Source organism: Sorex fumeus, unplaced genomic scaffold (genome assembly GCF_029834395.1).
Source record: "Sorex fumeus unplaced genomic scaffold, SorFum_2.1 ptg000129l, whole genome shotgun sequence".
Lineage (NCBI taxonomy): Eukaryota > Metazoa > Chordata > Mammalia > Eulipotyphla > Soricidae > Sorex > Sorex fumeus.
In genome coordinates, this window is record NW_026606186.1 from 15,335,738 (window position 1) to 15,359,372 (window position 23,635).

The 23,635-nt window shown below is 43.4% G+C and overlaps 1 protein-coding gene across 1 annotated transcript in view; it reads right to left on the reverse strand.

The window, feature by feature from the left end:
* PAPPA (pappalysin 1) overlaps positions 1-23,635 on the reverse strand; it is a 263,826-nt gene that overhangs the window by 42,095 nt on the left and 198,096 nt on the right. Inside the window, exons 14-15 of the mRNA XM_056138647.1 lie at positions 12,225-12,393; positions 9,543-9,726 (exon numbers count right to left, since the gene is read on the reverse strand). Of these exons, the coding sequence (XP_055994622.1) occupies positions 9,543-9,726; positions 12,225-12,393 (353 nt within the window). The remainder of the gene's footprint in view (positions 1-9,542; positions 9,727-12,224; positions 12,394-23,635) is intronic.

Below are 23,635 nucleotides of genomic sequence, written 5' to 3' on the forward strand. Positions count from 1 at the left end.
AGATGAAATGGGCAGGTACTGAATTCTAATACAGCCTGAGTAATTTTTACTGAATTGCCTTTACAAAGGTATTCTTTGTGTAAGCGTGGTTTCATGCAATGATTCCCATTTGGAAAAAGAGGCAAGGAGAAGAAAGAGATTGGACCCAGCTCTCACAGTTAGTAAAGGACAAAATTGAGTTTTAAAACTGAGTTTGTCAATGACAAATATGGTTACAGTTTTTGTTCATTTATTTATAAAAATATTTTTCGGTTCTCCTAAGTGGTGCTCAAGAACTCAGTGATCCCTCCTAGGGATTCTAGGCCAGTAAGGCAAACAGTTCAATGCTAAAGCCTGGGGATTATGGTGCTATTTAGGCTTTGAGCTTCTGAAATCACTCAGGCCATCCCAGTGGCCTCAAGGGTTATCCCTGGCAGAGGTGATGCAGGGGGCGGGATGGAGGTCAACTGCATGCCAGGCAATTACCTTTACCCCTTTACTATATTTCTTCAGCCCCAGATAGTTACTGTTCTTGAATTGGCAGATGATTTCACAGAACTACCAGGATGGATTCAGAAGAGCAAGTGTGACAGGAGAGTCACACCTAGACTCTCCTCTCTATCCTAAGAAGTGGTGAAACCACTTTCAGGATTATGAGAAGATAAAATAAAGAGTGATTCAAAATGTTTGGAAAGGTGCTACCAAATTCCTATGCGTTCCTCTCCCCACCTCCCTTCCTCTCTTCTTTCTGACCTTTTGTCTCTATTAGCACATCTGAATGGACCCTAGGAGTTGCAGCACAGAAGATTTAATCCACTTAAAGGCATCCAGTCTGTCCTTATTTTATGCTAGATCCTCTTTATGTGGTTGGATGTAATATTGAGCAAAACTAAAACAAAAATAAAGAACTTTCATTCTTAGAAATTTCATTCTAATATGGCAGCTAGAAGGAACTGAAATACACTAATAGTAAAGTACTTAGTCTACTTCAGGAAAGTTTTCTGAAGAAAAATAAACCAGGACCAAATAAGAAACCAGAGAAAATGCTGTGCAATTTTCTCATCTACTTTCTGCCTTCTCTTTCTTTGTTCATGTGATTCATCTGGTGAGCACAGAATTATTTAATATCTGTAAAGCCCAAGGAGAATTCCACATTGATAAACTGTGATACAGATCTTTCTACATCAAGTGAAATGAAGAAAGGGTGAGAAAGATGATTCATTTGGCTTGCATAGAAGCAGAGACTTCCAGAACACTAGAGAGACCACAAATTGCTTCGTCTTCTTCTTTTTTTAAAAAAAATATTGCTTTTGTGATTGGGGAAGTATTTGGGGGTGGCCAGGCATTCCAAAAGCTGAGTGAGGAGTTTTTAAAGATAGGGCTAGCACACCCTCTCTAAATTCTCTAGGAATTTTTTGAAAAGAAATTAGGATTTTCTAAAACTACATCATATCAGCTCTGCACATCGTACATGGTAAAATGGAAAAATGTTTCTTTTGCATAGAGATAACCTAAAAATTGTAAAATGCTCATTGAGAGAGAATGCAAATCAATAATGCTCTTACTGGGGGAGGGGAAATAGGAGTTAAGAGTGTAGCACAGTCCAAAGAACTACTGGAAAGCCTGAATGGCCGATTCAGGACCATGGACATGCCTCCATCTAACTGAAGGGAAGTTCAGGAGAGGCAGTCACTAAACTGAGCCGCAGCAGTACTTTTCTGCCCTGAATGTACCCACTCCCTGCAATCAGCTGTGGTTTTGAAAAGGCAGGGTATGATACAGGCTGTCCTCACTCCAGTTTCCTACCTCTGACCTCTAAACTTAGAAGGATGTTGGCTGTCCTTGCAGTAAGGCCTCCTCCATTAGGCTTTGTTGGAGTGTCTTGAGGGTATGTTCTTGTCTTGAGTGTATATTCCCTAGATACACAGGGCTAGCCAGGGGTCTTGAGGAGTCATACCCATGGAAGTAACAATAAATCAGGGGTAGAGTAAGGGCCAGAGCAATAACACAGAAGAAGTAGGGCCATGGACACAGTTATCCCAGATTCCGCATCTTCTGCTGAGCCTACCAGGTGTGATTCCTGGACTCAGAGCCAGTAGTAAGTAGTAAGCCAGTAGTAAGCCATGAGTACCACCAGGTGTGTTTCCCTCCATCAAATTACAAATAAACAAAACAGGGGTAGAGTTGGGGACTTAATATGCTTTCTGAAGAGCTGAAATATTATTTAGAGCTGAAATATTCTAGAGGAATGTTTCTCTTAAGGTTTTTCAGAGTTAGGTTACTAAGCTTCAGTTCTCTAAATCAGCAACTGTCTTTAGAACTGAACTTGATATTTATGTCACTTGCATGCTCCCCTCTACCTGTATTTCCTGGAGAACATGGTTTAGGAGGCATAGATGTGGTTTGGGCAAAGACGTCTGTGTATCTGGAGTTCTTAACTGAGATTAAGAGTGCTGAAGTCAGAGCTGGGTTTCAAAACTGTATGTGACCTTGGCCATCATTTTTGAAAATAAGGAGAGTAAAATTTGTTTGGCTAACTTACAAATGTGGTAAGAAAATTCCAATGTCTAAGGAATACTAAGCTAATGGTAACCATACTGTCAAAAGAGATATGCCTATTTTAATTTTTTTTTATTTAAAATATTGTCCAGAACACCAAATCTCCTTGGGAGGGCCTTTAAAGATTGAAATTGATCCAGAGCAGATATTCTAAGAGATTTGAGGACTGACTTTATTCGGATCCATTACATGATGTTGGCAATGCCAGTATCTTAATGTAAGGGGGTGACGTTTATTTATTTTTTTATTCTGTAACCTAGTGCCAAACATATAATATGCCTCATATACAAAAGTATTCAGTAAAATATTAAGTGAATGGACATGACCCTCAACCAAGACCCTCTTTGTATCTTGCTTTGTTCTCATCCAGCTACACCATTTATTTATTTAGTTAGTTAGTTATTCTATTGTCATACCCAGTGGTGCTCAAGGTTCACTCCTAGCTCAGCTCTTCAAGTTTCAAGAGACAAGGAACTACATTTGGACAAGCAGCACTGAGAAGGGTTGAACTAGTAAATGCTGAGAACACTGGAAAAGGGTATAACAGAAGGAAAGAATGGTAGAGTTTGTCTTTTATCTCTACCTCTGTAAAATCCAGAGAAAGTTCAGGGAGATTTCCTGCCCACAGTGAAGGATCTTTGTGGTAGTTTTCCTTTGTCATTTCTGGCAGGGCTTGAGGGATCACACAGGGTACTGGGGATCAAACTCAGGTCAGCTGAATGCAAGGCAAGCACTTTACCCACTTAACTGTATCCCTCCAACCTCAACTCTACTATTTTAGAGTGTTAAAGTATATTGGTTATTGTACTGTTTTGAGAAAACCAATGTGCAAAACATAAAAGACCAGCTAGAATAGAATAAAGACAGGTGATTACTCAAGAAGCTGTATTTGCCAAAGCCTAGAGCTAATCCTGATGGACATGTAGGAGATTCCATTTTACTGCTTAATTTTTTTAATTTATTGAGATTATTTGTTTTATTACGAGCTGGAGCGATAGCACAGCGGGTAGGGCGTTCGCCTTACAAGCGGCCAACATGGCCGACCCGAGTTCGATTCCTCCGCTCCTCTCGGAGAGCCCGGCAAGCTACCGAGAGTATTCGATATGCCAGACACAGTAACAACAAAGTCTCCAATGGAGACGTTACTGGGCCCGCTCGAGCAAATCGACGATCAACGGGAGGGCCTTTACCTTTACCATTTGTTTTATAATACTGTTAGTAATGGCTTCTCATGCACATAATTCCAACACCTCGCTCGTTTTACTGCTCTTAGTGAGGCACAGGTCTTGGTGAAAGTAACAGAGAAAAAAGAAAGAAGAAAGACAAAGGGACCAAAGCTGACAGTAAATTGAGATAAGAAGAATCTCAGGGTTGGTTGGTTGTTTCATAAAATACTCAACTGGAACTTCACTTGCTACTGGGGCTTAAGAAATCTAGAGGAAGAAGTTGAGGTAGAAGAAATGGAGGTATTGAGAGAAGCATTCAGTCCTCTGCCAATTTCAGTTCTGAAAACACATTTCTGTGATCCAGGAATAGCAAAGAGTTAAAGAGCAAATCTGAGCTGGGCTTAGCAGCTCCAGAAAGCATGTCAACTGCTTAGTAAATTTGGCTCTCACAGCTCTGGCCTGGGTGAATCAGATTACATTCTGATTGTCTATTTTTTCTAAATGTCTGAAGGGAATTCTACCAAATACTCTGTAACTGAGTCCACGAAGTAGGCCTAGGAAGAATGATGGAACCATCTTTTTGGTCATCTTAGTAACCCAATTAATCATCAATTCCATTTTGTAGGTGAAAATAAAAAATCCTAGAAACTCAATTGCTCGAACTAAAGTCAGGGCTTACTCCAAGTTGATCTGATTACTAAGGACTCCTCTGATTCCACCACAAAGCTTTTGACCAAGAGCCTAACCAAAGAGTTGTTGTTTAGGGGGGGAACAGCCTCACATAATTAAAAATTAAGAGCAGTGGAACATCCTGAAATCAAGAATTAGTCAAATATTAAGATTTCACTATCTCTACCCTGCCCCATTGTCTAGCATGGTAGAGCTCCACTTAAAACGTTATGACCAAGTAGATCCATTGGTCATTCCAAATGGAATGAAAGGAAGAAAAGTATTCTAAAATGCAGCCACACTCAGGAATAATGATGAAGAATCATTCCTAAGAAGAGGAGGAAGGACTACCAACTTGCCAAGAAGGAGGCATGAGGAAATGCAAGTGGCAGGTACAGCATGGAGTATTTCACAAATTAGTGTACTTAGCATGCCGATCAAGGGGTCACCATCTCTAGAAACAGGAGCCCAGAGTGACCTTCTAGTCCTAGTCTAGTGTAGTTAAGGTTAATTCTTCCTTTTCCTTGTGTAAATGTCTTCCTTTATTGGGCCTAATGTTCCCTATTGCCAAATGAAATACTTGACCTTGGTGACCTCCCAGCATCTCTGACTTCCCTACATTTGTTGAGAATTCTTGCAACAAGTTTTCATAAAGATCAAGAATTTTTCTGAGGCAGCAAGTGTGAGCTCTGGAAGAAGTATGGGCTTAACTCTATTTTTTTTTTGTTTTGGGTCACAACTGGTAGTGCTCAGGGCTTATTTCTGGTTCCGTACTCAGATATTACTCCCGAAGGGGTTAGGAAGGCCATATGGGGTATGGTGGATGGAACCTGGGTCAAGCGCATGCAAGGTAAGCACCCTACCTGCTGTACAATCTCTCAAGTCCAAGAACAGGCTTGAGTCTTGAAGGCTGACTAGTCTCTGAGAGTGGAGTACTGAGTAAGATAAAGTGTCATTTAAAAGATGAAACCACTGTTTGCGCTATGTTTTATCATCAATCCCATCTAAACTTGGCCGCATAGGCAGCTTTGTCATCTTGGCTCCATGCCTTCTCCATGTTGGTCCTCAAATTCTCATGTGTGCTATGGTCTTCTCTCAGCACCCAGGAGATGTTTGGAGATAGTGACACCCTTGGCTCTGCCAGCTTTACTGCATGCAGATGAAATGAATGAAGCTCCATCTCTTAGGGAATGAATGGGATTTCTCATAAGGTGTGACCCTCATTGTGAGGGAGATATCTTGATGAGAGATTTAGAATAAAGCTTAATTCTCTAGGGTCTGGCTGTCTCTTCCCAGAGAGAGGGAGGCGTGGCAGGAATTTGATGGGTGTGGGTAAACAGTAAGGCAGGCAAGGCCATAAGGCAGGGTAGCATGTGGTCAGTCGCCCCAGCTCATTTCCCTATCTGGCATAAAACCCAAGAAATCAGAAAAGTTTGGGATTCTTATGGAAACAAATGAACAGAATGATTTTTCAAATCTGAAGTTAGACAGACAAAACTATGATAGAAAAAGGCAACACAGAGCAGGACTAAACAAGGCTTTATAAAAGACCTTTGTAAGCTAGAGATGTGCTTTCATTGGAAGCCCACTTGGGACTGGAACAATGGGTAGAGCACTTGCCTTGAATGAGGCTGATTCAGGTATGAATTCTAGCACCTTGTATAGTCCCCCGAGCTTGCCTGCAGTGATCGCTGAGCAGAGTCAAAAGTAAGCTCTAAGCATCACTGGATATATTCACAATCACTACCACCCTAACCACAAAAAAAAAAAAAAGAAGCCCCAATCTGCAGTCAAGTCCATGTGCACCCAAGGTAGAGTTAAGGTGGACTCAATTCTAGTTTCTTTTTTTTCTTTTTTAATTTTTTATTAGTGAAATACCATGAGGTACAGTTGTAGACTTACAAATCTTTGTGCTTGGGTTTCAGTTATACAATCCTAGTTTCTTAATCTGTGGCTTGTGTAACATATTGGGGTCACATCACTGGATATAAGAATTGTGAAAATCTAGCAAGAGCAAAACGTTTCTGACTATGCAAAGACCAAAAGTTAGTTCAACATCAACTGTGTCATGAATTGAGGTATCTGCCAGTACTCTCCTGAGGTTTCATTTCTCAGGCAAAAAGGAACTGCATGTGGGAAAGTTTAAGAAGCCCTGGATAAAGTAAGGTGAGCTATGTTCTAGTTTGAGCCATCTGACTAACATTTTTGATTTTGAAGTGTTTTGCTTGACCTTGAGAATTATTTTTCCTCTTTCCTGGCATGTTTGCAGGTTCTATCTGTGATCATACCGCTCATCTGATAAAGGACCTTATCAGTGGCTATTCTGAGAGTCTGCAGGATATTTTGCCTATATCTTAAAGATAATTTGGAACTTAAGAAAACTTGAAGGAAAATTGGGCCAGAGAGATGGTACAGGATGTATGGCATTTGTCTTGCATTCAGCTAACGTGAGTTTGATCTTCGGCACCACATACAGTCCCCTGAGTGCAGACCAAGGAATTATCCCTGAGTGCAGTGCCAGGAGTAAGCCCTGAACACCACTATGGTTAGCCCCAAAACACAAACAAAAACTTGAAGGAAAATTTATCTCAAAGCAGAATGTAAGGGAAAAGTGGGTTTGCTAGCTGCATTACACCAAGTTTTCAAGGACCATATTCAATTTCTGGTCCTGGCTGGTGGCTGCTGTTATCAGGATGCTAATATCTAGGTACAACAGATCCATGAAGCCTCCCAAGGAAAAAAGAGGGGAGGTCAGTCATTTCAAGGACCTCATGAGAGTGAATCTTAGAGAAGATGAGCATTTACTAAAGCCTTTCTTCTGGCATTTCACAAATTATCCCTCTGTCCATCCTCAATCCCACCTTTCAATCTGAGCATCTCTAAGTCTATTTTACAAATGAGGGGATCAGCTCTGATCAAACAGCTGACAAAAGGTAAAGCATGCATGCAATCCTAGTCTGTCTCATCTAAAGCTAAGACTTCTTTTTTATAAAAGATGCTCCAGAGAAAGGAAAATACAGGGAGAAAAGTAAAGCTAATAACAAAAAATGGGGGTTGGGGGAGAGGGCAAGTTGCCTGGATAACTCTTTGCCCCTGGCCTGAAAAGGGACACACTGATAACTCCAGAGACATGGCTGCAGGAACTTGGGTGCTTGCTGGAAGCTGATCCAAGCCAGAAACTCAGCCATGGAGTCTAAGCACCAGATGTGCTGAGAACCAAGGTACATAGAATGCCAATGAGACTTCAAGGGCCGATGAGATCCCAGGAGACATGTGTTCCTATATTCTCAAAGGAAGAGCCAAGTCAGGTCAATAGTGATTGCAATGATGGCTCTCCTGGGACATCAGCTCCCCAGTGGGGGTCACCTCCCACCCTTCCATCATACTCAGTGGAAAGGCAATGGTAAGTGGGTCTGACTCTCTGTGATTAAGAATTATTATTAGTCACAAGGAGGATGGTAATCAACAGTACTAATTTATACACCTCCCTTTCCCCAGGGACTCTGATTGAGAGGAGTGTGACTTCTGTAGTTTATTAATATACCCCACATCTAGGTAAATGGTGCCAAGGAAAGGGCTCAGGGAGAGGGAGGTTCAACATTTCCACTGGTTTCTTTGCCTCTCTCTGATTTACATTTTGAAAGTAGCTCAAATGACAGGACTATGACTCTTTTAATTAGTGTTTTAAAATTTTAACTTAAATCCTGGGTTAAAAATCAGAGGACCTCCAGGTTGTATCCCAGAAGTGTTTCCCACTTTCCTCTGAGGCAGTGTAGTATGATGCCATATTCCATTCATTCATGTCTTAAAAGAGACATTCCCTGGACTGTTAATTTCATTGACTCTTCCCACTTTGTAGCCCACACATGTTATGGAGTAAAACTACATTGGTCCTCATTCAGTGACAGCCCTGTGAAAGACTCAAGACCGTTTTGAGATTTTTACCCTCATAAAAAGTTAGAGAAACCTTTAAATGCTCACAGGTCTGAAAATCATGACTACATAATATTACACCAACATTTTTTAAAAATCCTGGCCCCAATATTATTAATATTTTTGTTTGATGCATCACATATAACTGTAATGGGGTTTATAGACCTCCAAATCCACTTTTATCCCACAGAAATTTGCTCATACCCACCAGACAGGTAATGCTTGAGTGAGATATCATTTGGGTGTATGATAAAGGAGCACTTTTCCTAATAAGGTAAGCCAATGAGCACATCCTGCCACCTCTGGGTGTAATGTAAAAATCCAATGCTTGACCGAACATTAAGGACATTCATGATAGCAGTGTCATTTACTTGTTCTGAGCTTGTCCATGCCCCCAGCTCCCTCTCTCTGGATTCAGTTCCATCAGTCTTCAAGAATCAGTTATTAGTTATTCTTTACTTTTCTTTTTAACAGCACCACCCCATTCCAGTTCTTCCCCCCAAGAATCTGTTATGCTTGATGAACAATCAGAGCCCTTTTAAAACTGATGTTCTATGCCATGAGATCACTAGCTTATCATTTCCAAGTCTGGGCTTCTCCTCCAGTAGGTCAGAATAGGTCTTATTCACTTAGACCCTAGTGCCTGACCCTGGAAATCAATGCTTCCTGCCCACAACTGCTTCTCTCCCAGCTAGCCATTCCTAAGGAGAAGTTGACACTGGAGAGAGAACAGGCTCCAGTGTGGATCTATTATTCATATGATCCCGGTTAGGGATCTTAAACTCTCTAAAGTTTGATTTCCTCCTGTGAAGATAGGAAAAATAAGACTCCCTTCTTAATAGGTCCATATTAAGACTTCCTGGGTCTAAATCTTACTCAGTACAACTAGCCATATGAGATTCAAATGAGATTTCCTTATCATCTTTATGCTCTTCTTCTCCCCCCTCTCTCTCTCTCTGTCTCTCTCTCTGTCTCTCTCTGTCTGTCTGTCTCTCTCTCTCTCTCTCTGTCTCTCTCTCTCTCTCTCGTTATACTGCTTAGCCAACACTCCAATACTCTCTTTTCCTAAGTTGCTTGGCTAGAGAGTTTGCACCAATACAATTGGTGCAAAGAAATCAGAACAGATCAAACCCAGGCAAACCCTTGGTACTTCAGACCCAAAAGGAAGGACTGGAAGCACATTCTGGCTTTCCAGTTGGGGAAGAAGGACAGGAAGAGCCCATGGGTGGTGGGTACCTTTCAGCTGTGCTGGGTGTCTGCACTGGAAAGAGCATTTGCTGCCAAAGGTGGTGCCCTCAGGGCAAGAGAAGGAGGCTGCATAGACATGATGTTGGTCTGGGAGGCCACAGTCCACTGGCTCACATGCCACCTGTTTATTCCATTTGCCCTCGCTGCAGGTGACAGTGACACTGGGCCCCGTCTGAAAAACAGAAATGCACATAGTGAGAAGTGGTAGAAAGGACCCCAAATGAGTAGCCTAGATGTACCCGATGAAAGCTCAGTGTTTAATATTAGCTGCAGCTACTGTCACAATATGAATGAGATATTTCAGTCCCCATTTCACAGAAGTAGAAACTGAGGCTCCAAGACACTAAGTTACACAAATGGAAAGAGGATATGTATAAATGGAACCTAAAGGCTTCCCTCTATGATCTGTAGAGAGCCTTTGTAGAGCTTCCCAGGTGATTATTTCCATTGCATTAATGAGAATCTTGAGTTTCAGATTTCTTGGGGTCTCCTAACTTCTTTCATAAAACCATCTCTGAAACATAGCATGTGGTAGGATATTATCCATGAATCTTAGTATCTTGATTCTGCAGAAGGTGGTAAGGAGTCTATGGTAGTGCTTGGTACAGTGTGGATATTAGCCCAAAGTCTTGCGATTAGACCTCCATGCGCTGAGACCAAAAGCAAGTCACTTTCTATACCTGAGGCTCACCATGGGCATGAAAAGTATGGGTCATTTTCTGAGACACCCCCAGTATCTGCTAGGTCCACATGTGAGTGACGCTGATATGAAAAAGAACCAGGTAAGAAAAGTGAAATGGTAGACAGGAAACTGAACCAGACTGGAAGAGGGGGATAGAAAGGAGAGGCCACGATGCAGAGCCAAGGGAGAGACAGTCACCAGAGCCTGCAGGCTCCCATTCCAGCAGGAAGCTGCCAAATCCCAGGGGACTGGGGATGCCAACTGCTAATCTGGCATTTTAAAGTCAAAGGATATTTTCCCTCTCTTAAATACACATCAAAGGGAGACAGGATCCCTCACTGCAAAAACTGCCTAATTGTTTTCACAGGAGTTCAGACCTGCCACGTCTGACAGGGAAGGAGGTGTCTCAGACAAGTCATTGAGCTCCCGAATGGGCCTCGGGTCAAGCCCAGAAGCACTAGACAAACAGGAGTTCCCAGCAACTGGGTGTGAGCCCTGTGAGGGTGGGGTGCTGGCAAAGGCTAACTTTCCTTACACATCTCTGAAACCCTGATGTCTAAAGGTTCACCTGCTGCCTGCTCCTACTCCCTCATTGCCCCAGACAACCCAGAAGCCACCGTCTGCTGTGTCTCTGTTACAAGCCGCTCACCACCACTACCTTGCAGAACAAAGGTCCTCTCCAGTGTGTTCTACCTGCCAAGGGAGCTCCCAAAACCAGACTCCCACATGGGCATCCAGAGGACCTTTATCAGCCTAGCTCTGACCATGTTACTTCCTCCTGACCAAGCTGTCAGAGCCTTGTTCTCTGGCCGACTGTGAGAAGAAGGAGTTCAGCCAAAGAAACCTCCAGACCAGTTCTTGGGTTCTGCTGCCTTTGGGCATTTTTTATTCCTTTACTATGCTTCTCTATATCCCACATATGAGATCATTCTGTATCCTCTCCTCTCCTGACTTACTTCACTCAGCATGATACTCTCCAGATCCACTGGGGGTAGGTGGGGGTAGAGATGGGGGTGAAGAGTATCGGGGGCAGGGAGGGACGGGGGCAATGGAGGAGGGAAGCAGATACTCTGGTGGATGGAGTGTGTGGTGTTAGAATGTTTTTTTGTATGCATGAAATTCTACCATTAGCAGTACTGTAAATCATGGTGACTAAAATAAAAGATATTATTCTTAAAGACAGAGAGCAAAGGGAGAGCAAGAGAGAGTACGGTATATACAAGACAGACAGACAGACAAAGAGAGAGAGAAAGAGAGAGAGAGAGAGAGAGAGAGAGAGAGAGAGAGAGAGAGAGAGAGTTTTCCGTGAGACATGTGGCATGCTCTTTCTTTCTAGTTTCTAACTGGGTTTCTCCTGTCTCTCCTGCCTATGCCCAGAGCACATATTTCTTCCCTCTTACTCTTGTCCAAATTCTCTAGTTCTCAGTTTCCTGTTTCTTCTTCCAGGGAACCTTCCTCAACGCCCCTTGTGTTTCCATACCCTTCCCACTAGGCACTACCCTCTATAGTACTGACTACATGGCGAAGTTGTCCACTCCCTGTCACTGGCCCCTGAGCTTCTCGAGAGAAAGGATGAGGTTGATCTTAGTGACATATTTTCCTTTGGCACCTAATACAATGTCTGGTTCCCAGCAAACAGATGTTGAGCGATGAGTGAATGAACACATTGACAGAGGACTCACCGCTCCCTAAAGCAGCCCCTTCCACTAGAGCATAGTTCAGGCTGCCAAGGTTTCACTGCCAAATGCTCAGCCCCAGGTCTTGCAGACTTTCAGCATCCACACAGACTCTGATGCAGGTCGAATGGAGCACTACTGTCTTAGAACTCATGAAAGAACCCACTCACTTGATCAGGACATATTTATGGAACCGCTACTCTGTGGGGGTAACTCTCCTAAGTCCTAGGGAATCAGCTAAAAACTCTTTCAGCACCCCGGCAGCTTCTCCTGGATTGGAGAGAGGCTCCAAGTGCAGCCCCCAGCACAAACCTGGGTCTTGATTAGCTCATCATCACGCTGGATCTGGAGCACGTAGCCCGTCCGACAGCTCACGGTACACTGGGCACCGTGGTAATGGTCACTGCTGGAGCAGTTGAGAGAAGCATTCTTCACTGCCAGCTCTGGGCAGTCTGTGGCTTCACATGCGAAGTGTACACAGCTGGAGAGGGAAGGAAGCAGAGGGTCAGAGGGAACTTTCCTAAAGTACCACCAGATGCTGGCTGCAAGATAAAGGCTCCCGGTCTCTTGCTCTGATACCGTTTGGAGACGGAGATGGAGACAAAGAGATGCTGGCTTGAGTGAAGGTGGAAGACCCCAGAGGCAGGACCGTGTTCAAGTTTATCTTTTGGAGCACGTTATGAAAAACGGAAACCCCAGGATTCAAGTCCTGGTCCTTGAAAGCTTCCTGGGTCCTACTGCTTTCGACCTGGAAGAGTCTTGGTTTCTGCTTGGGTGAAATGAGGATATTAGGAATCCAGCATGTTATTCATTGGGGGTCTGATCTGCCACGCACTGAGTTGAATGGAAGTCTCTTTATACTTCCTAATAGTACTCATGTTTAAGGATCATTGTGAGGATGAAACCAGATCATTCCGGAAAAGCTCAGAGTGGCACTCCGGGCACATAAAATCACCTGAATGAACCATAGCTAATGGTATAAATAAAGCCGTGCTCTAGTGCCTAGTAGCTGCCGGGTTTGAGCTAAGGCATAGCACCTTGCCGAGCTTCATTATTCTTAAATCTGACCCATTCGCAGAGACAGGAGACTCAACTGAGGTACTGGGTGGAGAAGTCTATAAACAACAAAGTGATCTATGAATTGTTACTAAGCTTCAGAGACCATGCCTTCCATCTTTTTCCTACCCTTACTGCAGGTGAATTGCCACGGGAAGCTTTCTCGGGTGTCCCCAAGTGTGCCCTCTCACAGGCAAGCTGCCTTCTTTTCTCTAAGGCTATTGCTTCAAGCAGCATGCCTTGAAAGCACAGTTCCCAACCGCTGGAATGTAAAAGAATACAAATGGAAACAACACAACATCCCTGTAACTTGGGTGATCTTTCCCCTTACTTTACAGTTACACAGACAGTAACATTAGTGGCTATTCAAGGATTGCTTATATACATGAGCTCACTCCATCCTCACGACAGCCCTATGAGCTAAGTGTTATTCATTTTACAGGTGGAAAAACCAGGGAACAGCAAGATTAAGTTACTCGTGTAAGCTCCCACCCAGATGTGTACCTCCCAAAGTTCTGCTTGTTAACCTTACCCCACACCTGGACTAGAATGCCAAGACAGCAAAGAACAACACCCAATTTATCTCCCAACACTTCATGTTGTAAGAAGACTGTTTAGCATGTAGTATTTGTTTCCGACAAAGCAAGACACTAGAGGTGGTAATGTGTTAAAAGGGCTCTTGAGCAACTCAGAGGTTGAAATGCTGAATACGAACCCTAGGAGCTTGGGACAGTGTGTGTGTGTTTGTGTGTGTGTATGTCTGTGTCTGTGTCTGCGTCTGTGTGTGTGGAGGGAGGGGGTAGGGCAGTTTTCTTTAACTTTTGCCTCTCTAGATCTTTTGTGATGGGATGTTGATAGCCAATTATTGCTCAGGGGAGCATAGGGGCCGCACCTGACCATATTCAGCCAACTGAGCCAGCAGTTCAGTGCTAGGGCCCTTAGATGTGGTGCTGCTCTGGCTGGCCCTGTGGGACAGTACTGACAGGTTATCCCCAACAGAGCTCAGAATGTCTCCAGAAGATGCTTGGGGTTGCTGGAAGTTAAACCCAAGTTGGGCACATAAGCCAAGACAAGAGATTCAACCCTTGACCTATCTTGCAAGCCTTTTTTGGCTCTTCTTACTCCAAAGCTTTGACACAGGGTAGACACACAGCTGAATTTGCTTTCTGAGTTTTTAATTTTCAATTTTTATCTAGGAAACAAGGAGAAACTCACCATCCTAAGAAAAAATCTCTAGGGGTCAAAGCAATAGTACAGCAAGTAAGGCATTAACCTTAAGCATGGCTGATGTAGGTTCAATCATCGACACCCCATATGATTTCCCAAACCTGTGGGAAGTGGTCCCTGAGCAAGGAGTAAGCCTTCATCACTGCCTGGTGTGGAATAATAACGAAGAAGAAAAAAAAGAAGGAAGAAGGAGGAGGAGGAGGAGGAGGAGGAGGAGGAGGAGGAGGAGGAGGAGGAGGAGAGGAAGAATGAAGAAGAAGAGAAGAAGAGGAGGAAGAAGATCTTTGATGTTTTTCTAGGTGACAGTTTCAGGATACACAGGATATATAGCTTTATGTTCTCTGTCCCTGCTCAAAAGGATGATGTTTATTAAAAAGTGTGTGTGAGTGGGTGGGTGCACTGGGAGATTTGGGGGATTCCACCCTCCAAACCTATCTTTAAAACATCACAAACTCATTTATTTCTAAAGCACTCAGAAAATGGCCAGCATTTGATTTAGCGTTCATGGATCTGAAGATCTATGCCAATGGGCTTTGGGCTCCCATACAGCCTTATTACCAGAAGGCAGGGCAAGTGGAATTCAGTGGCACTGGCCGACAAAGTCCAATGCTGTGCCCTCCTTCCTGCTCATGACAGCTTCTGTGATGCACCACAAGGAGACCTGGGAAAGATGGCAACTCCAGAATCAAGACACGGGCCTTGACACAAACAAAGCCTCTGTGCATGCTGTGTAAACACTGGAGAAAAAGAGCCACATGGTTCCAATTTAAACCCATTGACACTGTAAGCTACCCACTTCCAATTGCTCTCTGACCTGCTCCTTACATTTTGGCTGTTCTCACTCCCTACTCGCAGAAGGCTGCCAGGCTCTCTTCTGATGAAAACCAGTGGGCTTTTGAAGCCTTTCTAAAGACAGCAATTCTGGGATTTTCTGCGCTATGAGGCCAGAAAGTAAAACAAACAAAAAACAAACAAAGAAACAAAAACTCAGCACCCTGTCCCCATGCTCTGAATATGAACGCACTTTGTAGGAAATAGGTATACTAAGAACTGCTATTTCCAAGAGTGGAAAGAGCACAATTCTTTGCAACTGAGCAAGTCAATCTCTCCAGCTCAGTCATGCACCTCTCATTTCACCTTGAAAGGTTCTAGGATGCCTGAACCTTAGTTTCCTAGCCCATAGCATAGCAACAATAAAATAACTGATCTCTCAAGGTTGTCAGCAGTGACATGTCAGCCACCCATTCTTGGACTCAACAGACATTGCCTATGGGGCTTGCTGTTTCCCAAGAAGTGTTCTAAATACACAGAGGTTAGACAAATGACCCACCCATACACCATGTATTTAAAGACTAGAGGACATGGCCCAAATGCAAAAGCAAGTTTTAGATAATGATATATGCAGCGAAAGCACTGAAAGATTAAACTGAAATTATAAAGGGTCAAAATATATGTGGGTAAAACACCATATCCACTCCTATGTTCATTGCAGCACTATTCACAATAGCCAGAATTTGGAAACAACGGGAGTGCCATAGAATAGATGAATGGATAAAGAAACTATGGTACATCTATATAACGGAATATTATGCAGCTGTTAGGAAAAATGAAGTCATGAAATTTGCCTATAAATGGATGGACATGGAGCGTGATTGCTGAGCGAAATGAGTCAGAATATACTGTAGGACTAATATCCATGGTCAGGGAAAATAGAAACTAAGAGGACTGGTGAATGGTTGGAGTAAACCACAAGGATGTGTGGGGCAGAAGGTAGGAAAGATAGAGAAGGGAACAGTATGACAATAACAGTTAGAAATGATCATGGACAAGAACTGAGTGTTAAAAGTTGGTAAAGGGATATTCCTGATAACCTTTCAGTATCAGTATTGCAGACCACAATGCTCAAAAGGGCTCAGGGACACCTCTATGAGGACGTCTAAACGACAACCTGGATGGAATGAAGGGATCAGACACTCAAATGCTTGAGATAGAGCCTAACCCAGGTAGACTAAACAGCATGTGTGAAAGTCCAGGAAAGGTAAAGTTCAGCATGTCACTCAAACAAAAATGAATGTCTTACAAATGCTTTGTTTGGAAACACTAACATTCCATTGGAAGTTGTGCTCTCTACTCTGGGCCTCTTCACTATAAAAGGAAAATACTCTCTGATCACTTGTATCACTGATCCAAGATCCTATGCTTGTCTATGGAGAGGGGCACTGAATTCATGAACCAGTTCGATGTCTTCATTGGAGAACTTCTCACAGCCTCAACTGTTCTCATGTACATGGTGGGTTTCCAGAGGGGCTAGGTATTCATCATTCCTGATCACCTTGTTCTCATGAAACATTATTTAGAACTAGAGCATTTAGTGCGAGAGACATCTGGGCATATTTAGCACATCTGTCTGAAACTGAATCATAGACTTAAAAAGAGGATGAAAAGGAGAAAATAAAGGTAGGAGAGAGGAAGGGAAAGTATCGGGGACTATGTTTTACCTGCATCATTTCATCTGCATCCTTACCAACTCCAAGAGTCAGTATCAGAATTTCCATTTTTAAGAAGAAAAAAAAAGAAATAATGGTGTGGGAAGGTGCAATGCTGTTGGGATGTGTGTTGGAATATAGAATGTAATCGATCATCAGAAACAACTTCATAAACATTAAAAATAAAATAAAATGGAAAAAGGATTTCCCCAGATGGTAAAGTTGGGAATGATATTAGGCAAACAAATTTACTTATGTATCTTGACAGGCTCATAGATTAAATGTTTAGTTATTATAATGTAATTTGCATTCTCGAGTATTTTTTGTTTGCAAAATCTTTAAAAGTTTGCTATCCAGTTTGTTACCATTATCACAAAGATAAATAACCTCTCTAACCAATTTTAAAATCAAAATTAATTGAAATTTCTGGGGCTATGATGCTGCTAGCAGGTCAATCTGTACCTGTAAGGCAAGTGCATCAGCAGCCTGATGGCACCTTCAGACTTCCAAATACCCCAAAATTACTGCTATGCCTTTTACAGACTCCATAAACTTGGGGCAAAGTTTACCAAGAAAGTAAACAGACAAAAATTAGGTATGTAGGAAACACACCCACAAACCACCTCTGGCTCAGCTATATAATTGGAGGCATAGCCTCTCTGGTTCCTGATTGAACTGCTTAACGGCCATGATCCTAGAGACTCAGAAATGAATCTTAGAACCCAAAGGCTTTTGGCAGAAATGCGTCCTGTTCCTGCAGTAGGTTACTGGCGCTGGGTCACTCCAGGTGGGAATAGGTTTTGTGCCTCGGCCTGTTCTCCCTGGCAGCCTGGTGACCGCCAATCTCCAGAGGCCACTGGACAGTCAGGTTTGGGCCTGCAGTGATGAGACACGCGGGGCCTCACCAGATGGGGGTGGAACCAGCCCTTACCTCCCCATCCCAACGAGACCCCAAGTCGCCGCCTACAAATGGCCTCTCTGGCTCCTTATCAAGCTGCTTAACAGTCATAATCCCAGAGACTCAGAAACAAATCTCGAAACTCAGTGGCTTTTGACAGAAATGCGTCCGGACCTCACAGTACGTTACTGTTGCTGGGCCACCCTAGGGGGGATAGGGTGTTGTCACTCTACCTGCTCTCCCTTGGTGGCTCGGTGACTGCCATCCTCCAGAGGCCATTGGACAGTTGGGTTTGGGCCCACAGTGACAAAACTTGTTGGGCCTCACGGGATGGGGGTGGAGCCGATCCTGTCCTCTCCACCCCTACGAGACCCCAAGTCATCGCCCACAAATGGCTTTTCTGGCTCCTGATAAAGCTGCTTAACGGCCATAATCCCAGAGACTCAGGAGCAAATCTCGGAACCCAGCAGGTTTAGGCAGAAATCCCTCCAGATTTAAGTGTTAAAATTTTGGAATTTCAAAATTGTGCGGCCACTACTGCAGCCACGTGACATCATGTCATTCATAACCAGCAATAGAAAACAAATTGTCTACTGTAGCCTTTTCAGCAGATCTGAGTGTTGGGTAAAATCTCAAATAATAATGATGGGTCTGGTGTCAGGATATTGAATGTGATCAAAGTAGAGAGAGACTAATGTGGAAATCATCTGCCCCATAGGTAGGGGGAGGGTGTGGGATGGGGGTATACTGGGATTGTTGGGGGTGGAGAATGGGCACTGGTGAAGGCATGGGTGTTTCATTGTATGACCGAGACATAGACCCGAAAGCTTTGTAACTGCTCTCACGGTGATTCAATAAATACAATTATAAAAAGTGAAAAAAAATTAATTTAAATTTCAATATTGAATGTGAATGACTTCATAATGAAATCATCAACTTGTTTAAAGTGTATAGGATGGGGTCCATAGCATAATGATTGTGTTTGCATGCCATTCAATTCCCAAAGCAATGCTCCAAATGTACTTGAGAATTCTTGGCAGTGCTTCCAAAAATTTAGGTGTTGATTAAAGAATAAAATAGGAAACTCTCTTTAAATACCAGTACTACCATCTTCATAATTCAGGCTTTTTGTTTCACTATTCTATCAGCCATTATTACACAAGCACTTATCCATAATTGCAAAATGATACTATGCATCAAACACTGAACCTTTCTGTTTTATTTAAAAAAGAAAAAAGAAAAAAAGATGCAAAGAGTTTCAGTCTCTTGCTCAAATGTACTCTAGCTGGAGAAAATTTCAAGGGGTGGGAATGTGTGTCTGTCCCTTAACTGCTGGATCTTTACTTTTTCTATAAGTTGGAAAGGGTTGTATCAACACATTATCTCGAAATGGTAAACACTGTCTCAACTCCCAAATAACTTCCTGACACAGCCTATCATTTCTGAAACACAGAAACAAAAATAAAAACAAGAAAAAGCAAGCAGAAGTCTTGGGAGGGGAACAATTGTAATGCCCTTGAAAGGAAGGTCAGTAAAAATAATGAAAGAAGGCAAAAAAATTAAGACATTTGTCAGGAAGTAGGAAGATGGTGATGGGGTAAAGGATATATATAATTCTATCATTGACATTCTCACACCTTGACAAGGGTAGAGATTCTAATCTTCCTCAGCCCTGACACAAGTATAATCTGATACTCAGAAATAATCTTTTCTGCTCTATATTCTAGTATATTTACTTGTATAATCAAGTTCTATGTTGACGTAGACCTTTTAAGTAGGTCTCAAAACCAGCCTACCTCACCGTTCACTGTTTCATCCAACTAACAGGAATTCCAATCACGCATAGCACAGTGTTCCTGAACACTACTCAACTAGCCTGGAAGTTAAAAATGAAAAATGAAGGGGAGCATGCTTTGGCCACAAACAATGCAGGATCACTTGGAAAGTTAGCCTGAATATCACCACAATATGGCTTGGTTTTTGCTTGTACAGCAATGAGTATCCCAGGAGAAGGAACCCTAAAAGACCCCTCACTCTGTAATCCATTTTTTTCTAGTTGTTAAGACAGAGATGAGATTGGGGTAGGGAGCCTGTGGCCTCTAGGGACTAGGTAGATGATCTGGTGTACAGTTGACTGTTTGAACACCTACTAAACAGCCCTTCTCAACTCTAGTTCAAGTTGGTCCAGTGGACTAAAAAGCCCACTGTGTCCAAATCTTCAGATATCTCCAAGAGGAGAAAGAATTCTGCTTTATTTTAGTGTGTGTGCTCACTCTCCTTATATTAAAAAGTTTATAATCAAAGAGAATAACTATTACTGGCTGAACAAGCACAAATTTGTGGCCGCATCTGGCTTGTGGGATAGCAATCTTAAAATTTCTGATGAAGAGGAAAGATGTTTTCCCTGGAGGCCCTGAGGACTAAATTCAAATGCTGGTTCTGCTACTAACATGCTGGATGAGTTGCAATAACTAATTTACTTCCCTGAACCCTAATTATTTCATCTCAAGGATGGATACAGAATAGAGAATTTTTCCCTCCCAACCCTCTAAGTTTCTAGAACAAGAAAACAGAGGGACATAGATTTCTTTGTGAAGAGAACAAAAAATATTTGATGATCTTATATGACGACATGGGTGTTTGGACATCCCCACACACATCTGGCTCAGGAACTCTGATAGGCTGCTGAGGTGAACAGGACATAGACAAGATTTTGACAACATTTTGGAAAAGAGTCAGGATGTATCCAGTGTGAATGAACAACAACCATGCTTAGGTAGAGTTCCCTTTGCAAGGAAATTGCCCACACTGTGAGACCCAACAGTTACTCTGAGAGATATCTGATCCCTGAGCGGTATCTGATCCCTTTGTAGGCTGGGGAAGTCCAGTGAACTTGTGAGAAGAAATCAATGACCCATAGTCTTGAGATGTTTCATTCTGGACTCAAAATATTACACATGAGTTGCTGTATCTTCCTTTAAATCCACCACACGAGATTTCATTAGAGCACAGATTCAAAAAACATCTTGGACTTCAAGTATTGGGCCTATCCTCAGCCCCTATGTAGTCTACCCTAGCTAGAAGGTAATCTAGCCACAGGGAGAATCTATTTCCCATCCCATCCCCCAATTATTTTCCCTAAATGTTAGCTCTTTGGATGATCTGTCATGGAGAAAGTGGAATGAGCTTTTGTAGGGGAAGAGTGAGAAGGCAGACCATAAAAATTGAAGGTAGAAGGAAGGAAGCATGTAAAGAAGAAAGGAGGGAGGGTAAAGGGAAAAGGGAAGGAAGGACACAATAATGGAAGGAACAAAGGAATAAAAATGGGAATGGAGGAAGGAAAGAAAAGGAAGGAAGAAAAAAGGGAGGAAGGAAGAAAGCAAGAAAGGAAGGAAAGAAAGGAGGAAAAGGAAGGAAGAACAGAAGGAAGGAAAGAGAAGGGGAAGGAAAGAAGAGAGGGGATTGAAGGAGGAAGAGAGGAGAAGGAGAAGGAGGAAAGGAGGGAGGGACAGAAGGAGGGGGAGAAAGGAAGGGAGGAAGAAAGGGAAGAAGGAAGGAAGGAAGGAAGGAAGGAAAAGGAAGGAAGAACAGAAGGAAGGAAGAACAGAAGGAAGGAAAGAGAAGGGGAAGGAAAGAAGAGAGGGGATTGAGGGAGGAAGAGAGGAGAAGGAGAAGGAGGAAAGGAGGGAGGGACAGAAGGAGGGGGAGAAAGGAAGGGAGGAAGAAAGGGAATAAGGAAGGAAGGAAGGAAGGAAGGAAGGAAGGAAGAAGGAAGGAAGGAAGGGAAAAGAGAGGGAAGGAGGGAGGGAGGGAGGGAGGGAGGGAGGAAGGAAAGACAGTAGGAAGGAAAGAAGAAAGGAATGAAGGAAAGAGAGGGAGGAAGGGAGGAAGAAAAAAGGAAGGGAGGAAGAAAAGAAGGAAGAAAGAAAGGGAAAAAAGCAAGGAAGGAGAATGGGAAAGAAAGGAGAGAGAGAGGAAAGAAGAGAAGAGGAGGAAGGGAGGGATAGAAGGAGGGATGGAAGAAAGGAAGAGAGGAAGGAAGGGGAAGGAGGAAGGGAGGAAGGAAGAGAGGGAGGAAGGAAGGAACAAATGAACAAACCAAGGAATGAAGAAAGGAAGGAAAGAAGGAAGGACAAAAGGAGGGAAGGAGTGAAGGAGGGAATGAAGGAAGGAAGGAAAGAAAGAAGGAAGAAGAAAGGAAGGAAGGAAGGAAAGAAGGAAGGAAGAAGAAAGGAAGGAAGGAAGGAAGGAAGGAAGGAAGGAAGGAAGGGAGAGAGGGAGGGAGGGAGGGAGAGAGGGAGGGAGGGAGGAAGGAAGGAAGGGAGGGAGGAAGGGAAGTGGGAGGGAGGGAAGGAAGTAAAGAAGGGAGGATTCTGTTTAGAATGTGTGTGTGTGTGTGTGTGTGTGTGTGCATACACATACAAAGGCCTTAGACAGACTGGTATTTCACTCCATGATGTTGCTTTTCTCATTGAAGAAGCCTCTTAAATCCCCTATCACTGCCATCTACTATCTCCCTCCCCTAATATTTTCTCTGTCCCCAAACTTGTTGTGGAGCTGGAATGAGACTAGAATTCCACAGGAGGATCTCTCAATTGAAAACTGATCCTGTTTTCTTGGGTCTCTGAATTTATTCCAAGCACCGCACTGGGACAGGAGACCCTTGAATCTAGGTCAGAACACGCAGCCTGAATTGATTTTGCTAGAGTGATGCCTCTCCCATGACAGCCCACTAGAGATCACACTGCTCTTGGGAGAAGAGAAAAGAAAATGAGGAGGATAAAGAAGGTGAAGGAGGAGGGAGAAAGGGAGGAGGTGGTGGAGAGGAGGGGGAAGCATAGGGGAGAGACAGAAAGAATAGATGGGGAGGAGCAGGGGAGGGAGAGCTGGAGGGAAGAGAGGAAGGGGTGTGGGAGGGAGGGGGAAGGGAGCCCCAGCCCCTTCACTACCTGGGAAGCGGCTGAGAGTCAAGTGAGCTGTTTCTACTATAGCCTGCTGAGAAGCATGCTGTCAAAAGTGATGCTCTTTACTGTGGTGTTTGGAGAATAAAGCAAAACATCCCGTGACTTTGTGCAGTTGTTGCTTATTTTTCTTTTCTTCCCTCCTGGTTTGTTTGTTTTTATGCATTTTCAAGTTTGCACAGTCCTGCCTCTCTGGGTAAATGTCGCTCCAGTTCCCCAGGGACAGATGCTTTCCTCCCCCCGCCCCACCCCAGGGCATGGAGGAGGAGCTCCTGCACCCCCACAGCCTCACAAGGTCCCCCACCAACATCACAAGTTCCCAGCTAGGTCCAAGGACAGGGGCCAAGCCAACTTCTGCCCTCAAGGCTGCAGCTCCAACCTCTGTTTCATAGACTCATGTATGACCTGTCTCCTACTCCCTACCTCCCACTCCCCAAAATTCTTCTCTCTTTCTCTGCTTGCTGTGTCTGACCCTGCCAGACAAAGCACAACATTGAACAGCCTTTCATTAGAGGCTGTGCACACCGCAAAGCACAGGTGTACTCAGGAAATTAGATCATGGAACCACAAAGGTTGGTCCCTTCCTCCTCCCTCTTGGGAATCACACATTAGGAGAAATGGAAAGAATCACAGAGAACTCCCTATCCATTTTATTTAATAAATGGGGAAACGGAGACCCCACTAAGTGACTCAAGGTCATGCCAGAGATTAGAGGCTGGGCAATACTTGCCCTTATACTGTATGTTCTTCCACAAGCTAAGGAATCTGATGAGAACATATCAATTGGGTTTTTTGTGAGGTTCAACACTTCTGTGGTTGGACTCGGGCACAGGAACTGTTCGTTAAGAATTAAAAAAGAAGGCAAGGCCGGCACCCATCAATTTGGGGGTGGTCCAGACATCCATAAAGGAGGAGAAAGCACTGCTGAAAAGATCTGATGGATTTGTATTTTCCATAGACAGGGTTGCCCTAGGTTTCAAGAATTAACTTATTTTTATAGTCTGGAGAGCCAGGGATGAAAAAGCCCTTTTGGGGTGAAATATAACAATGAGTGGTATTTAAGGAGTTCTTTTGCCACCGAATGATTGCAACAGA